At 62.9% G+C, this 17,610-nt stretch overlaps 1 protein-coding gene across 1 annotated transcript; it reads right to left on the bottom strand.

Moving 5' to 3' along the window:
• Positions 1-1,719: 1,719 nt before the first annotated feature.
• On the bottom strand, positions 1,720-17,179 carry ARID3A (AT-rich interaction domain 3A). Its single transcript, XM_031507141.2, has 7 exons — positions 16,761-17,179; positions 15,912-16,227; positions 4,468-4,540; positions 3,227-3,410; positions 2,808-3,055; positions 2,192-2,488; positions 1,720-2,113 (listed from the first exon to the last, which is right to left on the bottom strand). The coding sequence occupies exons 1-7, from the start codon at positions 17,177-17,179 to the stop codon at positions 1,746-1,748; spliced, it is 1,905 nt and encodes a 634-aa protein (XP_031363001.1). The 3' UTR covers positions 1,720-1,745.
• Between the last annotated feature and the right edge of the window lie 431 nt (positions 17,180-17,610).

Here is a 17,610-nt window from a genome sequence, read left to right as displayed (position 1 = left end):
GAGGGGCAGGGAAAGGAGGGGAGGGAAAATAATAAAAAAAAAAAAACAACAAACCCAAAACAACCCAAAATAGTGACTGTACAATGCAAAAATCTAAGCCTGCCCTGGGCATGAAAATTCCCCCTTGGAATTTCTCCTTATGGGGAGCTGGGCTGGACCCCAACAGCAGCAGGAGCTGGACAGACCCTTCCAGGCCCCCCCAAAAAAAAAGGCTCCATGGAGCCACCAAGACCCCCCCACTCCCCACGGAGCCACCAAGGGGAGATTCCAGCACAGAAAAAAAACAAAACAAAAAAACAAACAAAAACCCGGCTGAAAACAACAAAAAAAATCTGGAAAAAAAAACCCAAATCCCCTGAGATCGCCACTGCTTCCCCGAGTGAAATTAAAAATAAATTTGGGGGGGACCAGCCTGGACACCCCCTCCAGGGGCACCTGGGGAAGGGGGAAAACCCTGTGCTCCAGGTGGGAACCTGAGAACGGAGATACCGAGGGGGGTGAGGGCGTTTCGGTATCGGGTTGGATTGTGTCTCACGCAGATGTGGGTGAATATTTCTTTTTTTTTTTCTTTTTTTTTTTTTTTTTTGGGCGGGGGGAAATAGTAAAAAAAGAAAAAAAACCAAAAAAACCTGAGATTATGAGGCTTAAAAGAAATCCTCAGGTCCTTCGGGTTGTCCTTGAGCTCCGGAGCGTCCTGTAGCTCCGAGCATCCCCATCCTCTGGATCCTGCTTGGTTTTGGAGGAAATAAGCCCAAAGTGGCTTTAAACAGTAGTTTTATGCAGGGGGAGGAATAAAAATTAGGATTTGCCGGTGGGGGAAGGAGCAGAGCTGGACCCAACCACCGATAAGGAGAGGAGAAAGGAGATTCCAACTTTTTTCCAAGCTCCCATTTTCCCTGATGAAGACTAATATATATAATTTGCATGTTAAAAGATTGATTTTTTTTTTTTAAGAGAATAAAATAGAAGTATTTACAACAAAACAATCAAAAACAACCTCTTAAAATCCTGCAGAGAGTGGAGTTCCCAAAATAAAGGAGGGAAAAGGATGGAAATGAATAAAATATCTCCCTATTTCCGATTTTTTTTTTTTTTAGGATTTTTGGTTTTTCTTTTTTCCTTTAGAATTCCGGGGGGTTTCGCTAGAGCTCGCGTCGGCAGGCGTCCGTGCGTCTGTCTGGAGGTAACACGAGTTAAAAAATAACAATAATTATAATAATAATAATAATAAATGTACAGTGCAAAGTGTGATGTGAGTGAGGTAAACGGTCCCGGAGCGGCGCAGCCGGCAGCTCCGGCAAAACCCCCCCGGGCTAAAGCTTTTCTGCCTGGAAAAGGAAAATCCAACAACACGAGAACAAGGGCAGAGCCCATCGAGAGCCTGAAAACACCCTGGAGACCCTTGGAGAGAGCCCAGTGAGACCCAGGCGAGATCTCAATGAAACCCTGCTGAGATCCCGGTGAAATCCTGTTGAGACCCCAGAGAGAGCCCGGCGAGCCCCGGTGCACCCCGGTGAGCCCAGTGAGCCCTGGTGAGCCCCCAGTGAGCCCCGGTGCACCCCGGTGAGCCCTGGTGAGCCCCTGGCGAGCCCCGGTGCACCCTGGTGAGCCCAGTGTGCCCCCGGTGAGCCCAGTGAGCCCCCGGTGAGCCCAGTGAGCCCCCGGTGAACCCCCGGTGAGCCCAGTGAGCCCCCGGTGAGCCCAGTGAGCCCCCGGTGAGCCCCAGTGCCCCGTGGCTCGGGGCGTTAAGGCGAAGCGCTGTTGGAGGTAGAGCTGGGGGGCACGGCCAGGCCGGCCGGGGCGGGGGGCGCGTTCCCACCGCCGCTCCCCACCCCGCTGCTGCTCCGGCTGCTGCCACCGTTGCCTTTGCTGTAGGCAGAGGAGGAGGAGGAGGAAGAGGAGGAGGAAGGGCCGGGCGTCTGGGCGAAGAGCACACCTGGGGAAAGAGCAAAGCCGCGCTGTGAGAGACGGGGTGGAAGGGGTGGCAGCGTGGCACGGCGGCGGTGCCCGGGGGTGCCCCTCTCACCTGTGTAGACGATGCCGTTGATCTCCACGGACATGCTGATGCTGTTGGTGCCGTTGCTGCTGGCGGCAGCGGCGTCCGGGCGGTTCTCTGCCGGGGAGAGCCGCGTTACCGAGCCCGCCGGGGCCGGGAGCTCGGCCGGGGCGGGAGGCCGGGGCCGGCACTGACCTGGCGAGCGCGTGCCCTGGCTGTTGATGCGGATGCTCATGGGCAGCTGGGCCGTCATGGCCAGGAGGTTCTGCTGCAGTGCCCGCTGCATCAGCCGCTGCTGCTCGTCCGTCACCAGCGCCAGCTTCTTCTCCGGCGGCTCCCCCGACTCCAGCTTCTCCCGCAGCTGCTCCAGCGCCGCGGCCTGGGCGGCCGCTGCCACCTGCACCGCGGCCGCCTGCGCCGCCACCACGGGGTGTCCGGCCAGGGAGACCGGGAGCCGGCTGGGCATGGAGATGGGGATGGGAGAGTCCTCCTCTGCCGGGGGAGCGGGTGTCAGGGATGGGGGCACAGGGGTAGGTGGGTGCCACCACCCCAGGGTGTCCCCGGCCCTGGCACAACAGTTTGGTGCCCTGCTGTCCCTCCAAAGGTCAGAGATGGGTGATTGAATCAGGGTCCCTGGGAATCAGAGTCCATGGACTGAACCCTGGAGCCCAAGCAGGGGCGAGGAGCATCACCCCCCTGCCCACTTCCCCCAACCCTCCCTGTTATTATTACATCTCCAGGGGTTAGGAGGGGGCTCAGCTTGCAACCAGACCTGTGGCAGCCAAACCCTGTGGAGCAGAACAATCATTACCTTTCTTGATCTTCTGGCCCGGCGTGATGGCCCCGCCGTTGGTGGCAGAGGCCAGCCCCAGCGCCGGCACTGGCAGCTTGGGCGAGGAGAGGAGGCCGTGGGTGCCGCCGGGCGAGTAGGCGAAGAGGGAGCCGCCGAAGCCCTGCCGCCGGCCCTCCCGCCGGTTGCTGTCGATGGCCGCCTGCAGCTCGTTGGGGTTGCTCAGCCCGCGCTTCTCACACTCGTAGGGGTACAGGTACTTCATGTACCTGCGGCCAGACGGGATGGTGAGGGTGACGCAGCAGCTGGGCACCCCTTCCCGTGTGCCACCCCACTGCTCCCTCCCCACACGGGGTTGTGCTGAGCCTCCATCCCCCGCAGAGCACAGAGGGACCCCCGAGGACTCGCCCCTCTCCCCTCCCCTCCGAGCCCCCGCTCACTGGGTGCGCAGGGTGAAGGCCGCGCTGGTGATGGAGGTGGGCAGGCTCAGCCCCTTGGTGATCTCCCGCCACAGCTTCTTGTTGATGACCTCCACCAGACCCCCCTTCTCGGTCACCAGCGTGTACAGCATGTACAGGTCCAGCACCTGCTTGGCCATGATGGGGATCCGGTTCACGGGGGTCCCTGGGGAGCGGCGGGAGGAGAGAGCGGCTCTGGGGTGCTGCTGTCTCACCCAAAGCAGGGGCGCAGCTGCTGAGACCCCCGCGGGGCAGTGGAGGGGCTGGGGGGGCTCATGCTCCTCCCTCCCCTTCCACTGTCCCCTTCTTCCCCCCCTCGGGCCCTCCCGGTGAGATCAGCCCCGAACAAAGGAAACAGAAACTCGCAGTTTCCAGCCACAGCCCCGTCGTGGCTGAGCCGGTTCCTCGGGCTGAGCCGGCACCCGGCAACGCGAGTTATTTATAACGGGGGCGGCACAATCCGGCTGTGAGGGTCTCCTATGAGCTGGGGGGCTCATCCCTCCAGCTTGAGGAGGGGGCTGGCAGCACCTGCTCCCTCATCGGGGTCCCCACCCTCCCAGCCTGGCGGTGAGGGGGCTCTGGGGGGTACCCCAATGGATGCAGGTGGGCCATGATGGTGGGGTGACCTCAGGGGACACAGCCAGGGGACAGGACAGAGGCAGGGGAGCCCTGGGGGACCCAGCCAGCAGCTCCAGCCCCCCTGTGCAGGCACACGTGCCTTCCCAGTGCTGTCTGACAAAGGGCCGGAGCCAGCCCTGTGTCAGCACTTCCAGAGCTGTTTTCCACTCAGGAACCAGACCCTCGAGCAGCACGCTTGGCTTTCAGCCCTTCCCACCCCCTGGCCCCCAACCGTGGCCTCTCCCTGGGCAGAGAGAGGGGCTTTGCCCCCTGCAATAACCCAGGGAATGGGAAAGGGGGCACAGAGCCGGGGGTGATGTGTGGGTAGGGGCTGCAGGTCTGGGTGCGATGGGTGAAGGGAGGGGGCCGCAGGCTCTGGATCCAGCCCAGCAGGTTTGACCCCGCTGTGCTGAGGGGTTAAAGATTAACCAGCAGCTCAGCCGGAGCCATGACCTCAGGGCACTAATGAGGGGCAAGGAAATGAGCCCCTGGCCTTGGGGGGGATGTGGGGGGTGCAAGGTGGGTGTGGTGCAGCACGGGGGGGGGGGGGGGCGAACAGAGTGGGCGTGGGGGCACAGGGTTGGGGGGCACAGCTGGGTACTCACCTCGCTTCTGCATGAAGCTGAAGAGGTCATCCAGGAACTCCTTCCTCCTGGGGTCCCCATCCAGCTCGTACAGCTGCATAAGAAAAGAGAGATGCTCAGAAACCCCCTTAACCCGTGTGTCCCCCCAGCTGAGACCCCTGGCTTCTACTGCAGCAATCCTGTGGTACAAAGGACACCAAATGGCTCGGGGGTCCCTGCAGAAGTCCAGGGTGTTCCTGCAGCTTGGGCTGACCTTGTGCCCCACTGTGCCATTCCCTGCTCACCCTGCTCAGAGCTCAGCTCCGGGATGAAGGTGCTGGGATCACGGCTGGAGCGGCTCCCAGGCTGCCAGCACTGTGCTCAGCCTCAGCTCCTCCCTGGAACGCCGATCCCGGTTATTTTTAGCATGCACTGCCTGCTCAGCACAGTGTGGTCCCTCCACGCTTGGGGTGCCACAGAGAGCCATGGCCAGGAGCCAGTGCCTCATGTGCCTTGCCATGAGCCTGTGTGCCATCGCCCTGCAGGGACATGTCCTGCACTGGGGCAGGCAGAGCTGGGCCAGGCTCTGACATGCTGCACCTCAATCACCAGCTCTGCTTGGGGCATCTTCAGCTGGGACCCCCCACCCCGCCAGCCCGGCGCATTCCTGCCTGATTTATGGCGCAGGATGGGCCGGTTGGAGCGCCCGGCACGCCGGGGTGCACACCACGCCATGCCACGCCACACCATGCCACGCCATGCCACACATCCTCTCCCGGAGCCCAGCACCGTTCCTGCCTGCAGGCAGGTGGATAAACCCCCCCCATCCCGGGAAGAGTGTTGGAGCAGGGATTGTCGAGGTGGCGGCCACAGCTCCGCTTTCCTCAATGACAACTCTGAACAACTGCCAGTGGGGAGCCTATAAATACCCCCCGTACCACGCCAGGCACGCACTGCGGGGCCACCGCTGCCGGTCACTGGGTCACCCATGTGCCCACTCCCTCCTGTGGCACCGGGCCCGTGGGCAGGTGGAGGGGTGGGCATTGTCCTGGCTTGAGCCCCCTCCTCCTGCAGCCCTGCAGGGAGGATCCGGATCCCGCAGGGCCTGACTCGCCCGCCGGCACCGATCAAAGGGATCAATGGGGCCACATGATAAGCGGGGCCATAAACCCCCCCAGTTCCCTTGGGAAACTCCGCAGGCTCGACCAGCCCCTTGCACACTCCCCAGGGCAAGGGCAGGAGCCACCAGCACCACCGGCAGAGACCCCCAAAGCCCCTCTCCCACCCCAGCACGCCAGCAAGGGGTGAGTGAGCTGTGGCACAGCAGCAGCTCTGTGATTTCTGGGGCTGAGCTGCACCAGGCTAGCTGAGGGATGCTGGGCTGGTGCCAATCCAGCCTCCCCCGTTACCTTGAGCAGCTCCAAAAGCCACACACAGAGAAAGGGCTTCCCTGGCGCCCGATCCTGCGGGGTGCGGAGCCATCCTGGGCAAGCGCTGAACACGCTGGTTCATCCACTGCCAAGACCCTCGGGCTCACGATCCACCCTCACCCCCCCTGGACTCAGTCCTGAGGGGAATGGACGCGTTTAAGAGGATGAAAGAAAATTAACTGTCAGCTGAGGAGAGCGTGGCCGGCCAGGACAGGGGGATTAGTGGCCGTGGCGGGCGGCTGCCCCACCAGCCCCGGTGGTCCCATGCCAAGCTCAGCTGGCTGCAGCCACTTTCACCCAACTGTGATGAAGCCAAGGGGGTCCCCAGGGATGGTGAGCAGAGGGATCCCTGTTTTGGGGACCTCACAGCCTTGCCAACATGCCCGCCACGGCTGCCGGGCGAAGGATGTCGCACAAGCTGCTGCTGACGGTTACCGGCGAGACTTCGACAGCTTCGCTGCACTTGGCAGCTGCTCACTGACCACTGCAGGGCCAAGCAGAGAAACAGGCTCCCCTTGGGACCCCCCAAACCCTGGTTGAACTCTGCCACTGCCGGCAGAACCAACTGCCAGTGATGGGCACCTGCCCAAGGTGCTCATCCGGCAGCACTGTGGGGCAAGGACATGCCCAGCCACGGCCGGGACGTGCCCGGTGTGCACTGTGGTGTGTGACAGAGTGCATTTGCAAACTGTCCCTGTCCTCCCTTACCATCCCTATTCCCCCTCGAGCATAGGCAGGACACGGAAGGGGACAGAGATGAGTGACTCCCAGCTGCCCCTCGCAGGATTTCCTTGCATTGACGCCATCCGCAGCCAACGGCAAAGCAGCCGGCGCCCCGAGAGCCCCAACGGCAGCGCAGGACAGCTGGGACAGCGGGGCTCAAAATGCAAATTGAGGAACAGAAACGTTCTGGTTTTGGCAGCGTGCGAAACCCAACGCGCAGCTGAGCTTGGCACAGGCCGGCGGCTGCTGGCACTGGTGCACCGAAATCAGCAGGTGCTGAGTCTTGTGCCTGCTTGGTGCTGATCCCTGCCCCGTGCCTGTGCCGTGCTTCCTGCTCTCAGCCCTGGTTTCTGCTCAGCTCAAGGCCAGCTCCTCGCAGGGACACGCAGCGTCTCGGTGCTCGGTGCAAAGGTACCGGCGTGCAGGAGCTGCAGGCAAGGCCGCCCCGTGCTGCTGAGTCAATACATTTATGTTTCGTAATTAGGGAGGTGGAAACGACTTAATCCATAACGCAGCTGCCCCAGGAATATCCTCTTACCGTGGGGTCCCCACGGCGGGGTGCGGTGCCAGGGGACGCTGCAGCACAGCCGCCCCAGCCTGGCTGGGGGGAGCAGGAGGTGCTCCCCACCTCCCTGAGAGTCCCCTGGGCTGGGGGATGCGACTCCACGCACCCAGTGCCCCCAGTGCTGACCCACCCCGGAGCGAGTGCTCGATGCCAGCGGCACGGCTGGCTCTGGCCACAGTGTCCAGCCCACCTGCAGCCCCCTCGGCCCCCGGCCGGCTGAGGACACGGAGCCAGATGGCTGTTGCCAGCAGATCTATAATTAAGTGGAGGAGGAATTAGGCAGGCGGTGGGCGGGTGGCCCTGACCCCGGCCCAGCACCCCGGCAGGATGCCGGCCCGGCGTTTGGTGTGGATGACCGGATTAATGTTTCAAACCAGATTACAGGAAAATCCCAACCCGCTGGCTTTCAAAGGGCAGGCGGGAGGCGGCCCCTTGGCAATGCCAGGAATGCGGGAGAGCCCTCGGCACGGGCTGGGTTCGTGCCGGGGGTCCGAACCCCCCCCAGGCTGGGCAAGGGGGACAATTACAAGCAGGAGGGGAAGCCCCATTCCACAAAGCTCCAGCAATGCCGGGGGTCATGCTGGTGCCAGGCAAATCCCCCTTTCGGCAGGAGTCCCTTGTCTGCCCCATGAGGCATCGTGGAGGAGTTCGTGTCCCTGCATCCCGAGTCCGAGTTAAAAACACCTCCCCTTCCCCCCCGCTTGGTTCCGGGTTTTCAGGCTTTGGGAATTAATTTTCAAGTTTCTTTTCCATTGCCAGGAAGTGGCAACACTCTCAGTTTTCCTCCTTCTCTCCAAAACCGGTTTGGGACGTGCACACCGTGACATGAGCCGGGACTGGGGACAAGACCCAAGGGCCACTGTAGCAGAGATGGGGGCTGGTGGCAGCCTCCACCTTCCAGGGGCTAAACTCCCCCAAATTCCTGTATTTAAGGAAAAAACATAACGAAGGCAGCGGCGGAGAGAGCCCACCCTGTCTCGGCAGGTAGCAGGACCAGAGGTGACAGGCTGAGGGGCTACTTCTCTCCTTTTCTTTCCTTCCTTCCTCTGGCAGCCCCTGGGGATGCATCCCTTTGTCCTGCGGACAGCCGAGGGGCCACGCTGGGCTGGGGAAGAGCCCGCGCACACTAACGAGTTCTTTAACGAAGAATAAACACATTTATGGCGCGTTTCCCGTCCCACTCCCAGCCCATACACAGCCCCCGGCCTTTGGCACGCCGGGACCCGCAGTGAGGTCGGAGAGGGCACTTATTCAGAATAAGAAAGTCATTTGTAAAAACCAGAACCAAGGATTGACGGGGGCCCCGGACCATGGCGTTTCGGAGGCGCTGGGGATGTGATTTCCAGTAAGGCGGTGGCTGACTCAGGGCTGGGGTTGCCCGGGGCAGCAGCCCCTCTCCAAACACAGCCCCCCGGAGTGGGGTGCAGGGTTGGATAGGGCCAATCCCTCCCGGTGAAGGGCAAAGGGAGCATCCAGCCCCGGAGTAGATTCCTACTCGGATAAAGCGCTCGGCTTAGGTACAGGTCACCCCTGGCTGTCCCCATCCCTAATCCCCTGCGGGCCCCCCAGGGCACAACCCCCCGTGGGAAGGGGTTGCTGGGGGCAGGGACGTGCGGGCCCCCCTACCCAAAATCTCCCACCACTTTGCTGGTGGGGGATGTGCTGGCTGGAGCCTCGCCCACACGGCCAGGGCCGGCGGTGACTCCACTGACCGGCCCGGCGGGATTCCTGCCGCCGGAGCATGGCCGGGCTGGGGGGCCGCTTCCGTGGGGGGCAGCTGGGGAGGGGGCCCGGGAGCTTCCCGTCGGCACCATTGTTCACACCAGTTCCCAGCATTGTCCCCTCCGCGGGGGACACCGCAGGTGCCTCTTTGCGCCAGCGCCTCCTCCTCGGGCCGGGGGATGCGGTGGCACGGTGACAAACCCAGCGCAGATCCCTCGCCATCCGCACGGGAGTCTGGGGGTCCCCGAGACCACCCGGGTCCTCCGTCTCCCCACACAGGCTGGGGGAAGGAGGCCTTTTGGGGACCCCGGGGGTACACGGGCGGTGTCACGGCACGGCGGGTGTCACGGCACGGCGGGTGTCCCCGAGCAGCGAGCAGTGGAGGGGATGCTGAATGGGCGAATTAGTCACCGTTTAACCTCGCTGACCCCCCCATTGTCCATGCGCTGTCGGCCGCCCTCCCCACCACGGCCATGCCCAGCCAGCCGGCGGCTCCCGGGATCCGTGTCCCGGCCGCTGACACCGGCGGCTCCTGGGATCCATGTCCCTGCCACTGATACTGGCGGCTCTCAGGATCCCAGGATCCGTGTCCTGGCCGCTGACATCGGCAGCTCTCGGGATCCCAGGATCCATGTCCCTGCCACTGACACTGGCGGCTTTCGGGATCCATGTCCCGGCCACTGACACCGACAGCTCTCAGGATCCCAGGATCCGTGTCCCTGCCACCGACACTGGCAGCTTTCGGGATCTGTGTCCCTGCCACCGACACTGGCGGCTTTCGGGATCTGTGTCCCTGCCACCGACACCGGCAGCTTTTGGGATCTGTGTCCCTGCCGCTGACACCAGCTCCCGGCACGGCCGTGCCGCCGCTGTTCGCTCCCTTCCCATAGAGGACGAAGCAATTCCTGGCATTCCCAGTGGCAGTTCGCTGCTGGGCGGCAGCGAGCCAGGCTCTGGATGGAATCACAACTGGTTCCATGTCTGCGTGCAGACGTGTGGCACAGGCTGGCGAGGGTCACGGAGAGCTGGGGTGCTGGGGCTGTTCCCTCGGCGGGCCGAGCCGCTGGCTGGATGGGAGCCAGCCCGGCAGCTCTCCGGGCCCTTGCTGTGTGCGTGCTGGTGCATGCCCTTGACACATGCTTGCTATCACACCGGACCTTGTACAAATATTAATCCAGCGGAGTCAGGCGCTGTTGAGAAAGCTCGTCCGAGGAAGGACACCAGGCTAGCTGCAGCCACCAGGCAGACCCAGGGAGGGTGAGCTATGCAGCGCTGAGCTGGGAAAATGTGGCCAGAGCAGCCAACTCAAACTCTTAGGGCACCTGGTGAGCCCCCAGCTCGGGCTGTCTCCCCTGTGTGACTCCCAAGCCTCGCAGGGTGAAGCCCCTGAGGGTTCTGAAGGGCCAAGACCCTCATTCAGGACCTGACCCGTGTGAGGTGGCAGCGGCGAGGCCTGGAAGCCAAGACAGGGGTTTAAATTCCACCATATGTAAATGATCGTCTTAGAAGGGGATCTCGGTAAGCCCCGGCAGATGAGTCACCGGGGCTTCCACCGCCCGCTGGGATTTGGCTAATTGCAAATCTGTTCCTGAAATGCGAGGTCCTGCACCTCTGCCCTCCGTCAGCACCACGGTGGGGGTCCCTGCGGTCCTGTGGGCAGGGCCAGGGTGCACGGAACGCCTGGGAACCCCACTGCAGAGCCGCTGGAGGAGCTGGAAGGGGTCCAGCAGCCACAGATGGGGTTGACAGGAGCCAGCTGTGGGCTGTCAGCCCCGGGAACCATCACCGCTGAGCTGCTCTAGCACTGCTGAAACCTCACGGTTTCCTCACACTGAGAGGAGGGGGTGGTGGTGGGCACTGTGATGGCACCACAGTGACAGACCCCATCCCACTGTGGCACCTGAGCAGGTGGCAGTGTGGGACAGCATGTCTCAGGTGCTGGCATCTCCAAAATCAGGCACTGGTGCCCACGTTGGAGGCTCCACAGTGGATGTGGGCAGGTGGGAAAACAGAGGCAGGAGGTGAAGCCCTTTGCTGAAGGGGTTTAGGGCTGGCACCTGCCTGGGTGCTCCCACTGCCACCTGTACCAGGGTGAGACGCCGAGCCAGCTGCTGTGGGGGGACAGGGAAACCCTTTCCCAAGGGACTGCTGCCACAGAAGTGACTCGGCCACACCCTCCCCGTGGGACACACAGGGAGCTGGGGACCCTCCTCAGGGGTGAGCCCTGGCCTGCAGCAGCCCCAGCGCAGGGTGGATCATCCTGAGCTCCAGCCAGGGCGGGACCCAGGCACAGGCAGATAAAGCGACCGATGGGAAGGGTCAGGGAGCGGGTCAGGAGCTGCACCCTGAGCCCCCAGTCTGGCAGCCCCAGGGGCTCAGACCAGGGGGCCCCCCCAGCCCCAAACATCCCCCGCCCTGGCCCCTGATTGCAGCACGTCCGGCTGGGCCCTGGGACCAGCTGCCATTTCTCCTGCGGTTTGGGCCAGAAATAGGGCGATGGAGCAATGCTGCCCTTGCCCAATGCTGCGGTGGGGGCGGGGGGCTCTGCTGACAAAGGCCCCGCTCCCTGCACTGCTCTTTTTTCTTTTTTTTTTTTTCCCTTTTAAATAAACCCTGTTAGTTCAGCTGTGCCGAAAGGGGAGGCGGCCGCCACCTCCGCAGCCCTTGAGTCAGCCCGGGGGGCTGGGGCGTGGAGGGAACAGGGCTCTGGGAGGGCCAGGGGTGGGGGGAAATGAGGCTCTGGGGGGGCCCAGGCATGGGGGAAATGGGGCTTTGTGGGGACACAAGCAGGTGATGCCCCCGCTGTGGGGAGCCAGCCCAGCTCCCGCGACAAGGGGCATGGTCCAGCTGGGTGAAGGCACTGGCTGGGCACCTCGAGCAGCAAGGACGTGTCCCCTGTCCCTCAACCTCATTAATCATCCTGGATCTTGTTTGGAGAAATGGCTTCGCGAGTGCTCAGATGCCGGGACCAGCACCTGTGAGCACCCAGGCGTCTGGCTGGGGGAGGCACTCGGCGGCTAAGCCGCTCTCGCCGAGAAGTCCCTGACCTCTGGCCAGGGATCTGGTGGGATTACAGCCCCGGGAATGCTCCCTGAGCTCTATGAGCCAATTACTGCGCCGGATCCCCGGCTGGGAGCACCCCTCGGCACGCCGGGCAGCGGTGCAGGGTGAGAGGGGCGATGGCTGATGCAGGGTGAGCGGGGAGGACACGGCCCTTTTCCTGGGAGGGGTCCACTGGTGACTCCCCCACTGCCCCCAAAGTCCTGTCCTGCTCAGATCCCCTCTTGCCTGCGTTATCTGCTGCTGGCCTGGCCAGGCACCGCAATCACCTCCCCGGCACAGCAGCGCCCAACCGGGGGCCCCAGGGCACTCCCCCTTATCTGGGAGCCAAACTGCCTCTGGGTGGGGGGCAGTGGCCCCCCGGCCGTGTTATGACACTCGGGTCCCCCATTCCCCGCGCCGGGGCCCCCTCACCCTCCCTGGGGGCGGCTCATCCGCTCGGCTGGCTAATGCAATAAAGCTCTAATCAATATTTTAAAGAAAGTAAATGGACCCTCCCGCCCTCGTTAAGAGGCCACGGGGCCCCTGCTCAGGCCCCACGCCCCCAGCTGGCTTTGGGCTTTGAAAAGGAGAATAATCCACGGGAGAAAGGGGTTCCGAGGGGATGCCCCACGCCTTAACCAGCTCCTGGGGATTCAGAGGAGTTACGGGCTCTCTGCTCCTGCAGACCCTGCTGGAAAATCCCAGCTCCACCAGCCATGTGCGCAGGGCTGGTCCGGGCAGAGGGGGGTCCGGTTTCACCCGCCCCCGCAGCCCTGCCGAGGTCGCCGAGTTGCTTTCGGTTTATTTTTCCCCCACCACTGCACTTTGAAACGCCGTATCTCGGGGTGCGCTGCACCACGCCAGATAAGAGCTGAGGTTTTCACACCCCTGTGCCACCAGCACGGTTCAGATGTCCCCAGCACAAGAAACCTCTTACCCCACTAAAGCACCAGCACCCCCCTGAAACCCCACAGCTGGCACAGCCTCCGGCTGGCACTGTGGTGACTTTTTAAATCCTTCCTGAAGCAGAAATGGGGTGTTAAACATCAGCCTGAGGCAGCCACTGCAGGACATCCCAAAAGGGAGCACCCAAAATGGAGAACTCCAGAGGGAGAGTGGTGGCTGCTGCAGCCAGATGAACACAGGGAGGTGGATTCCTCAAGCTCCTGCGATGTGGGACAGGGTACTGGCATGCAGAGTGCCGTGCCTGAGGAAGCACCAGCAGCACAGGAAACTCCAAAAGAGTTGGAAAGGCTGGAAACTCCAGCTCCAGGAGCTGCCACTCCACCAGGGGCTCCCACTCCTGGTATTAACGGGGAGCAGTAATAGCAATAATGAAACAGAAAGATCAGAGCATGGATCTCGGGGGGCAGCAGCAGCAGAGCCCCCACAGTGCTGGGGTACAGAACTCCGAGCAGTTTTACCCCAAGCAGCCCTTTGTTGGCAGGAGCTTGCTGGATTTTTAGCCATTTCCTATGGGGAGCCTCTTACCACCCAGAAAATGCCCCCTCTCCCCCCTCACCCCGAGGAGCCACGGTGCCCTTGGCAACTGCTGCCCCCGAGTTCCCGGTTGTGCTGGGGGCTCCTTTGTTCTGCTGCCCGCGCCGGCAGCGCCCGGGTCAGGCTGAGCTGACCTCTGCCTGTGCAGTAGCCGTCCCTGGGGACGGGGAGGTGCCACGCGCCGGCTCCCTAACCTCCCTCACCTCCATAACTCTTCCTCACGCCCTCCCCTTCCTCCTCCCTTGAACTGGGCCCCATCCTCCTGCCTCCGGCCCCCCACAGCTCAGCCGAGCACCAGTTCACAGGAATCTGTCCCAGATGGGTCAATAAAACCTGGCAGTGGAGGATGGGGGCTGCCAGGGTTTGGGTGTGGAGGCAGGCACGGGGGCTTGGATGGCGGCGCTGCCCGGTGAGAACGGTGTTCTCAAGCACGCAGACCCACGGGCCAAGGATGCCAGCATAACCAGAGCTGAATCCAAACTGGATTCAAACTCCCAGCGGGGAGAGCTGGCCAGCCAGGGAAGTTAAAAGGTTGGTGGGAGAACAGGGGTGCTGCCGGTGCTGAGAAGCTCTTTGGCAAACACAAAAAGCAACCCATCCCTCACAGAGCAGGCAGGCAGAACGCTGGCACAGCACCACGTCCCAGCTGGCTCACCCACACAGGGACCCTGCTGTGCTCCAGCATCCCGGAGCTGCCGGGGTTCCCCCTAAGGCGCCTCCACCCCGGCGAGGAGCGGGGATGGGGTACGGCATCCCCTGCCCCGTGCTGCCCTCGCTGTTTACATTCCTGCTGCTCCTTCCCAGGCCGCGCCAGCTGGGCTGGGATGGAGCCCGGCGGCACGCGCTGGAGGCCGGCCAGGAGGAGCTCCCGGCCAGCACCGGCTGCGCCAGCAACCCCCTGGCCCCGGTCCAGGGGCCGCGATCCAAGCGCGGTCGCACGGGCTGACGTGCCGGGGAAAGCCTCTCCGGGCCCAGCGCGTCGCCTCCGCTCCTCCGCCCACGGACGCTTTCCAACCCCCTCCGGCTGCTTCCACAACCATCACCCAGCCGGGCTCTTCCCAGGGACCCCAGGAACGACATGGAGGGAGAGGGAGCGCTCAGGGAGAGGGGGCACAGCTCGTGGGGCAGGGGAAGCGCTGGGAATGGGGTTGGTGTTCCCACGTGCTGCGGCTGCGATAGGGGACCTGGCAGAGGCTACGGCACTGACACGCTGATGAACAGGAAGATCAGAGCTGCGGTATTGAAAAGCCTTTTCACAGCTACGAGTTCACGGCCCTGGCCTCTCGCTCCACGGCGGCAGGAAGCACAAGAGAGAGAAACCACAAGAAGAGCAGGTAGCCTGGGTGCAGCAAGGGATGTCACCACTCGGAGGGATGAGCCACTCGGAATCACCCAACCAGGGAATGGGTGAGACTGAGCCCAGCACTAAAATGAGGGATGTGCAGGGCAGCAGCATCCCTCCATCACTACAGTGCACAGGAGCATCCCTCCATCCCCACAGTGGACAGGAATATCCCTCCATCCCCACAGTGGACAGGAGCATCCCTCCATCCCCACAGCCAGGCAGCACCAGGAGGATGGCCACATGCTCCATGCTTGCTGGTGCTCCCTTGGCCAGCCCTGTTCTGAGCCACATCCACATGTGCCAGCAGATCCCATTTCGGAAGGGATGCGACGGCCTCCTGAAGGTGAAGGGGCAGAGGTGGTCGCATCCCTCCTGAAAGGCCACCATGCCCTGGCTGCTCCATCTGGGTCCCATCTGCTGCTGCTGGTCCTGCCCCTTCCCCCAGCCCCAAACTCCGATGCATTTAAACACACATCAAAGGTGCCGGGCAGCCCCCGGGGAGCCCCGACTGCAGCACGTTTTCTTCTATCAGTGAGAGCAGTCTGCAGCCAGCTCTGGCACCAGGAGAGTGGGAATGTCCTGGCCTCGTTGCCTGGGGAAGGCAACAAAGGGGGCAGCCAGGTACTTTCTCCCTGGTTTCACTCTTTCATGGCACTTTGGCAGCAGCAGGGGTGCAGCTCTGCACCCCCCACCATGGCATCCATGGGGCCAGGGTTGTTCTGCCAGGCATCACCTCTGTAGTGACAGTGATGGGAGACAGACAGGTCCCCATGGAAAACGGTTTGGGGAGAGTGGAGAAGAAGAAAACCAAGAGATCCATCAGATTTTAAACTTTGGGGTGATTTTTTTCATAATTTTCAGCAAGAATCCTCCCAGATCCCTGCAGCAAACCCAATTGCACTGCATGCCTGTGGCAGAACAACCCAGACACAGGATCCACTCAGAGTCACCCAACCAGGGAAGGGGCGAAATTGAGCCCAGCACTAAAACCTTGGAGAAATCCCACACATTCCTAATGACAAGAGCAGCTGGATCTGAGGAGAACACTGCCGGAGGCGGCACTGCCAGAGGCATCTCCCCACGCTGGCGAGGACACACGGCTGCGCAGGAGCAGGGAGAGGGATGGCGCAGGGACACGCGTGGCTCGGTGGGCACATACCTGCTTGAACTGCTCCTCGTAGGTCCAGTCGCCGTGGTCAGGTGCTGGTGGTGGGGGCTGAGCGTGGCCCAGGCCGGGGGGCAGCCGCTCCTGTCCCCCTGGCAGCCGTGGTGGCTCCCCCCGGTAGTGCTGGGGTGCTGGGGGCTTGCGGAGCAGCAGGGATCCCGCACCCGCCCGCACCGCCCCTGCTGAGCTGAGCCCTTCCTCTCCCATGTCTTCTTCTTCCTCATAGTCTTCCTCTTCCTCCTCCTCCTCTTCTTCCTCTTCCTCCTCACCCAGGTCCTCTTCAAAGTCATCTTCATCCCATTTGCCCTTTCTGGAGCCAGGAGGAGAAGAGAGGTTTGGTCCCATGCTGGTTCCCAAGGCCCATCCCTCTCTCCTGCCCGCCCCAGCTGCGGGGCTGGGACCACCCACCCAGCACACAGTGGAGCCCCGGTACAGCCCATTGGTGGGGGCAGTTCTGGGGGGCATGGCCAGCTCCCAATATCCCAGGAGCAACTCTGTCATGGACTTCTGCCAGACAGCTCCTGGCCTGGCCTGGCCCTGCCCTGAGTAGATGCACGCTGCAAGCAGCTGAGGGTCCTGCATAATTTAACACTAACCTGGGGTCCTCTGTCCCAGCCCCACCTGCCTGCTGGGCAGAGATGGGATGTCATGCCAACCCAGCATGAGGAGCCACTGCCACAGAGCCGAGCTGCTGCTCTCAGCACCTCCTGCTCTGAAATATCCCAATAGCTCTAATCCACAACCTGCCCCAAGCCACAGGATCCCTGGTTCCCAAACCCACCAACGTTGTGCCACTTCCCTGCCCCTTCCCTGAACCCACGAGAGCTGCCCGAGTGCACTCACAGGTCCTCCTCCTCCTCAGAGCCCATCTCCTGCTGGTACCCGCTGCCATCTTCCTCCTCCTCGCCGCGCTCCTCCTCTTCCTCCTCCTCAGAGCCTTGGCTCTCATCCGACAGCCCCGGGCTGGGCGAGTGGCTGAGGCCGGCGGCGGCCGCCCGCATGGCAGCCAGGGCGGCCATCTGTGCCCGCTGGATGTGCGCGCTCTCGGGCTCCGCTCCCTCCTCCGAGGGCGCCGGGGCCGGATCCTGCCCACGGCCCCGGCTGCTGGCAGGGGGCTGCCCCGGGGGCTGCGACGGCTGCACTGGGGGGGACGTGCAGCGCGGAGGCTGCTGCTGCTGCTCCTGCTGCCGCGCTTCCAGCGCCTGCTGCAGCCGTGCACGCTGCTGCCGCTGCAGGTTCTCCATCACCGCCTGCAGCTTCATGGCTCTGCCGGCGGGCGGGGGGTCCCCGGGGGGGCGGGGGGCGATGCACCCGGGGGGCAGTGCCCGGGGGGCAGCGCCCGGCAGGCTGCCGCGCTCCAGCGGGGCTGGGGGCCAAGGCTGGGCAGCGCCGGGGGGAGGCAGCCCTGGAGGGGGCTGCCGGGGGGTGAGGGCAGTGCCGTCGGGGTGTCAGGGCAGGAATTGACACCGGGTTAGGAAAGAAGGATGTGCCCCTTGACCCCTCTCAGGCTTGGTCCGACGTCTCCTTGGCTTAAAGGCTACGGTGTGTCGCGGGCTCCGCGCTGCCCGTTGGGATTGGGGTGCTGCTGTTGTTGGGGGGAGTGTCCCAGGTAGTCTCCAAAACTCCTCCTCAAGCTCAGCAGGCAGCAGCTGGAGCAGGGCGCATCACCCTTTCCCTTGCAGACCTGGCACTT

This window comes from Lonchura striata, chromosome 28, assembly GCF_046129695.1.
Source record: "Lonchura striata isolate bLonStr1 chromosome 28, bLonStr1.mat, whole genome shotgun sequence".
Taxonomy (NCBI): domain Eukaryota; kingdom Metazoa; phylum Chordata; class Aves; order Passeriformes; family Estrildidae; genus Lonchura; species Lonchura striata.
The sequence above is the reverse complement of the archived record's forward strand: the minus strand, read 5'-3'. Positions and strand labels throughout refer to the sequence as shown.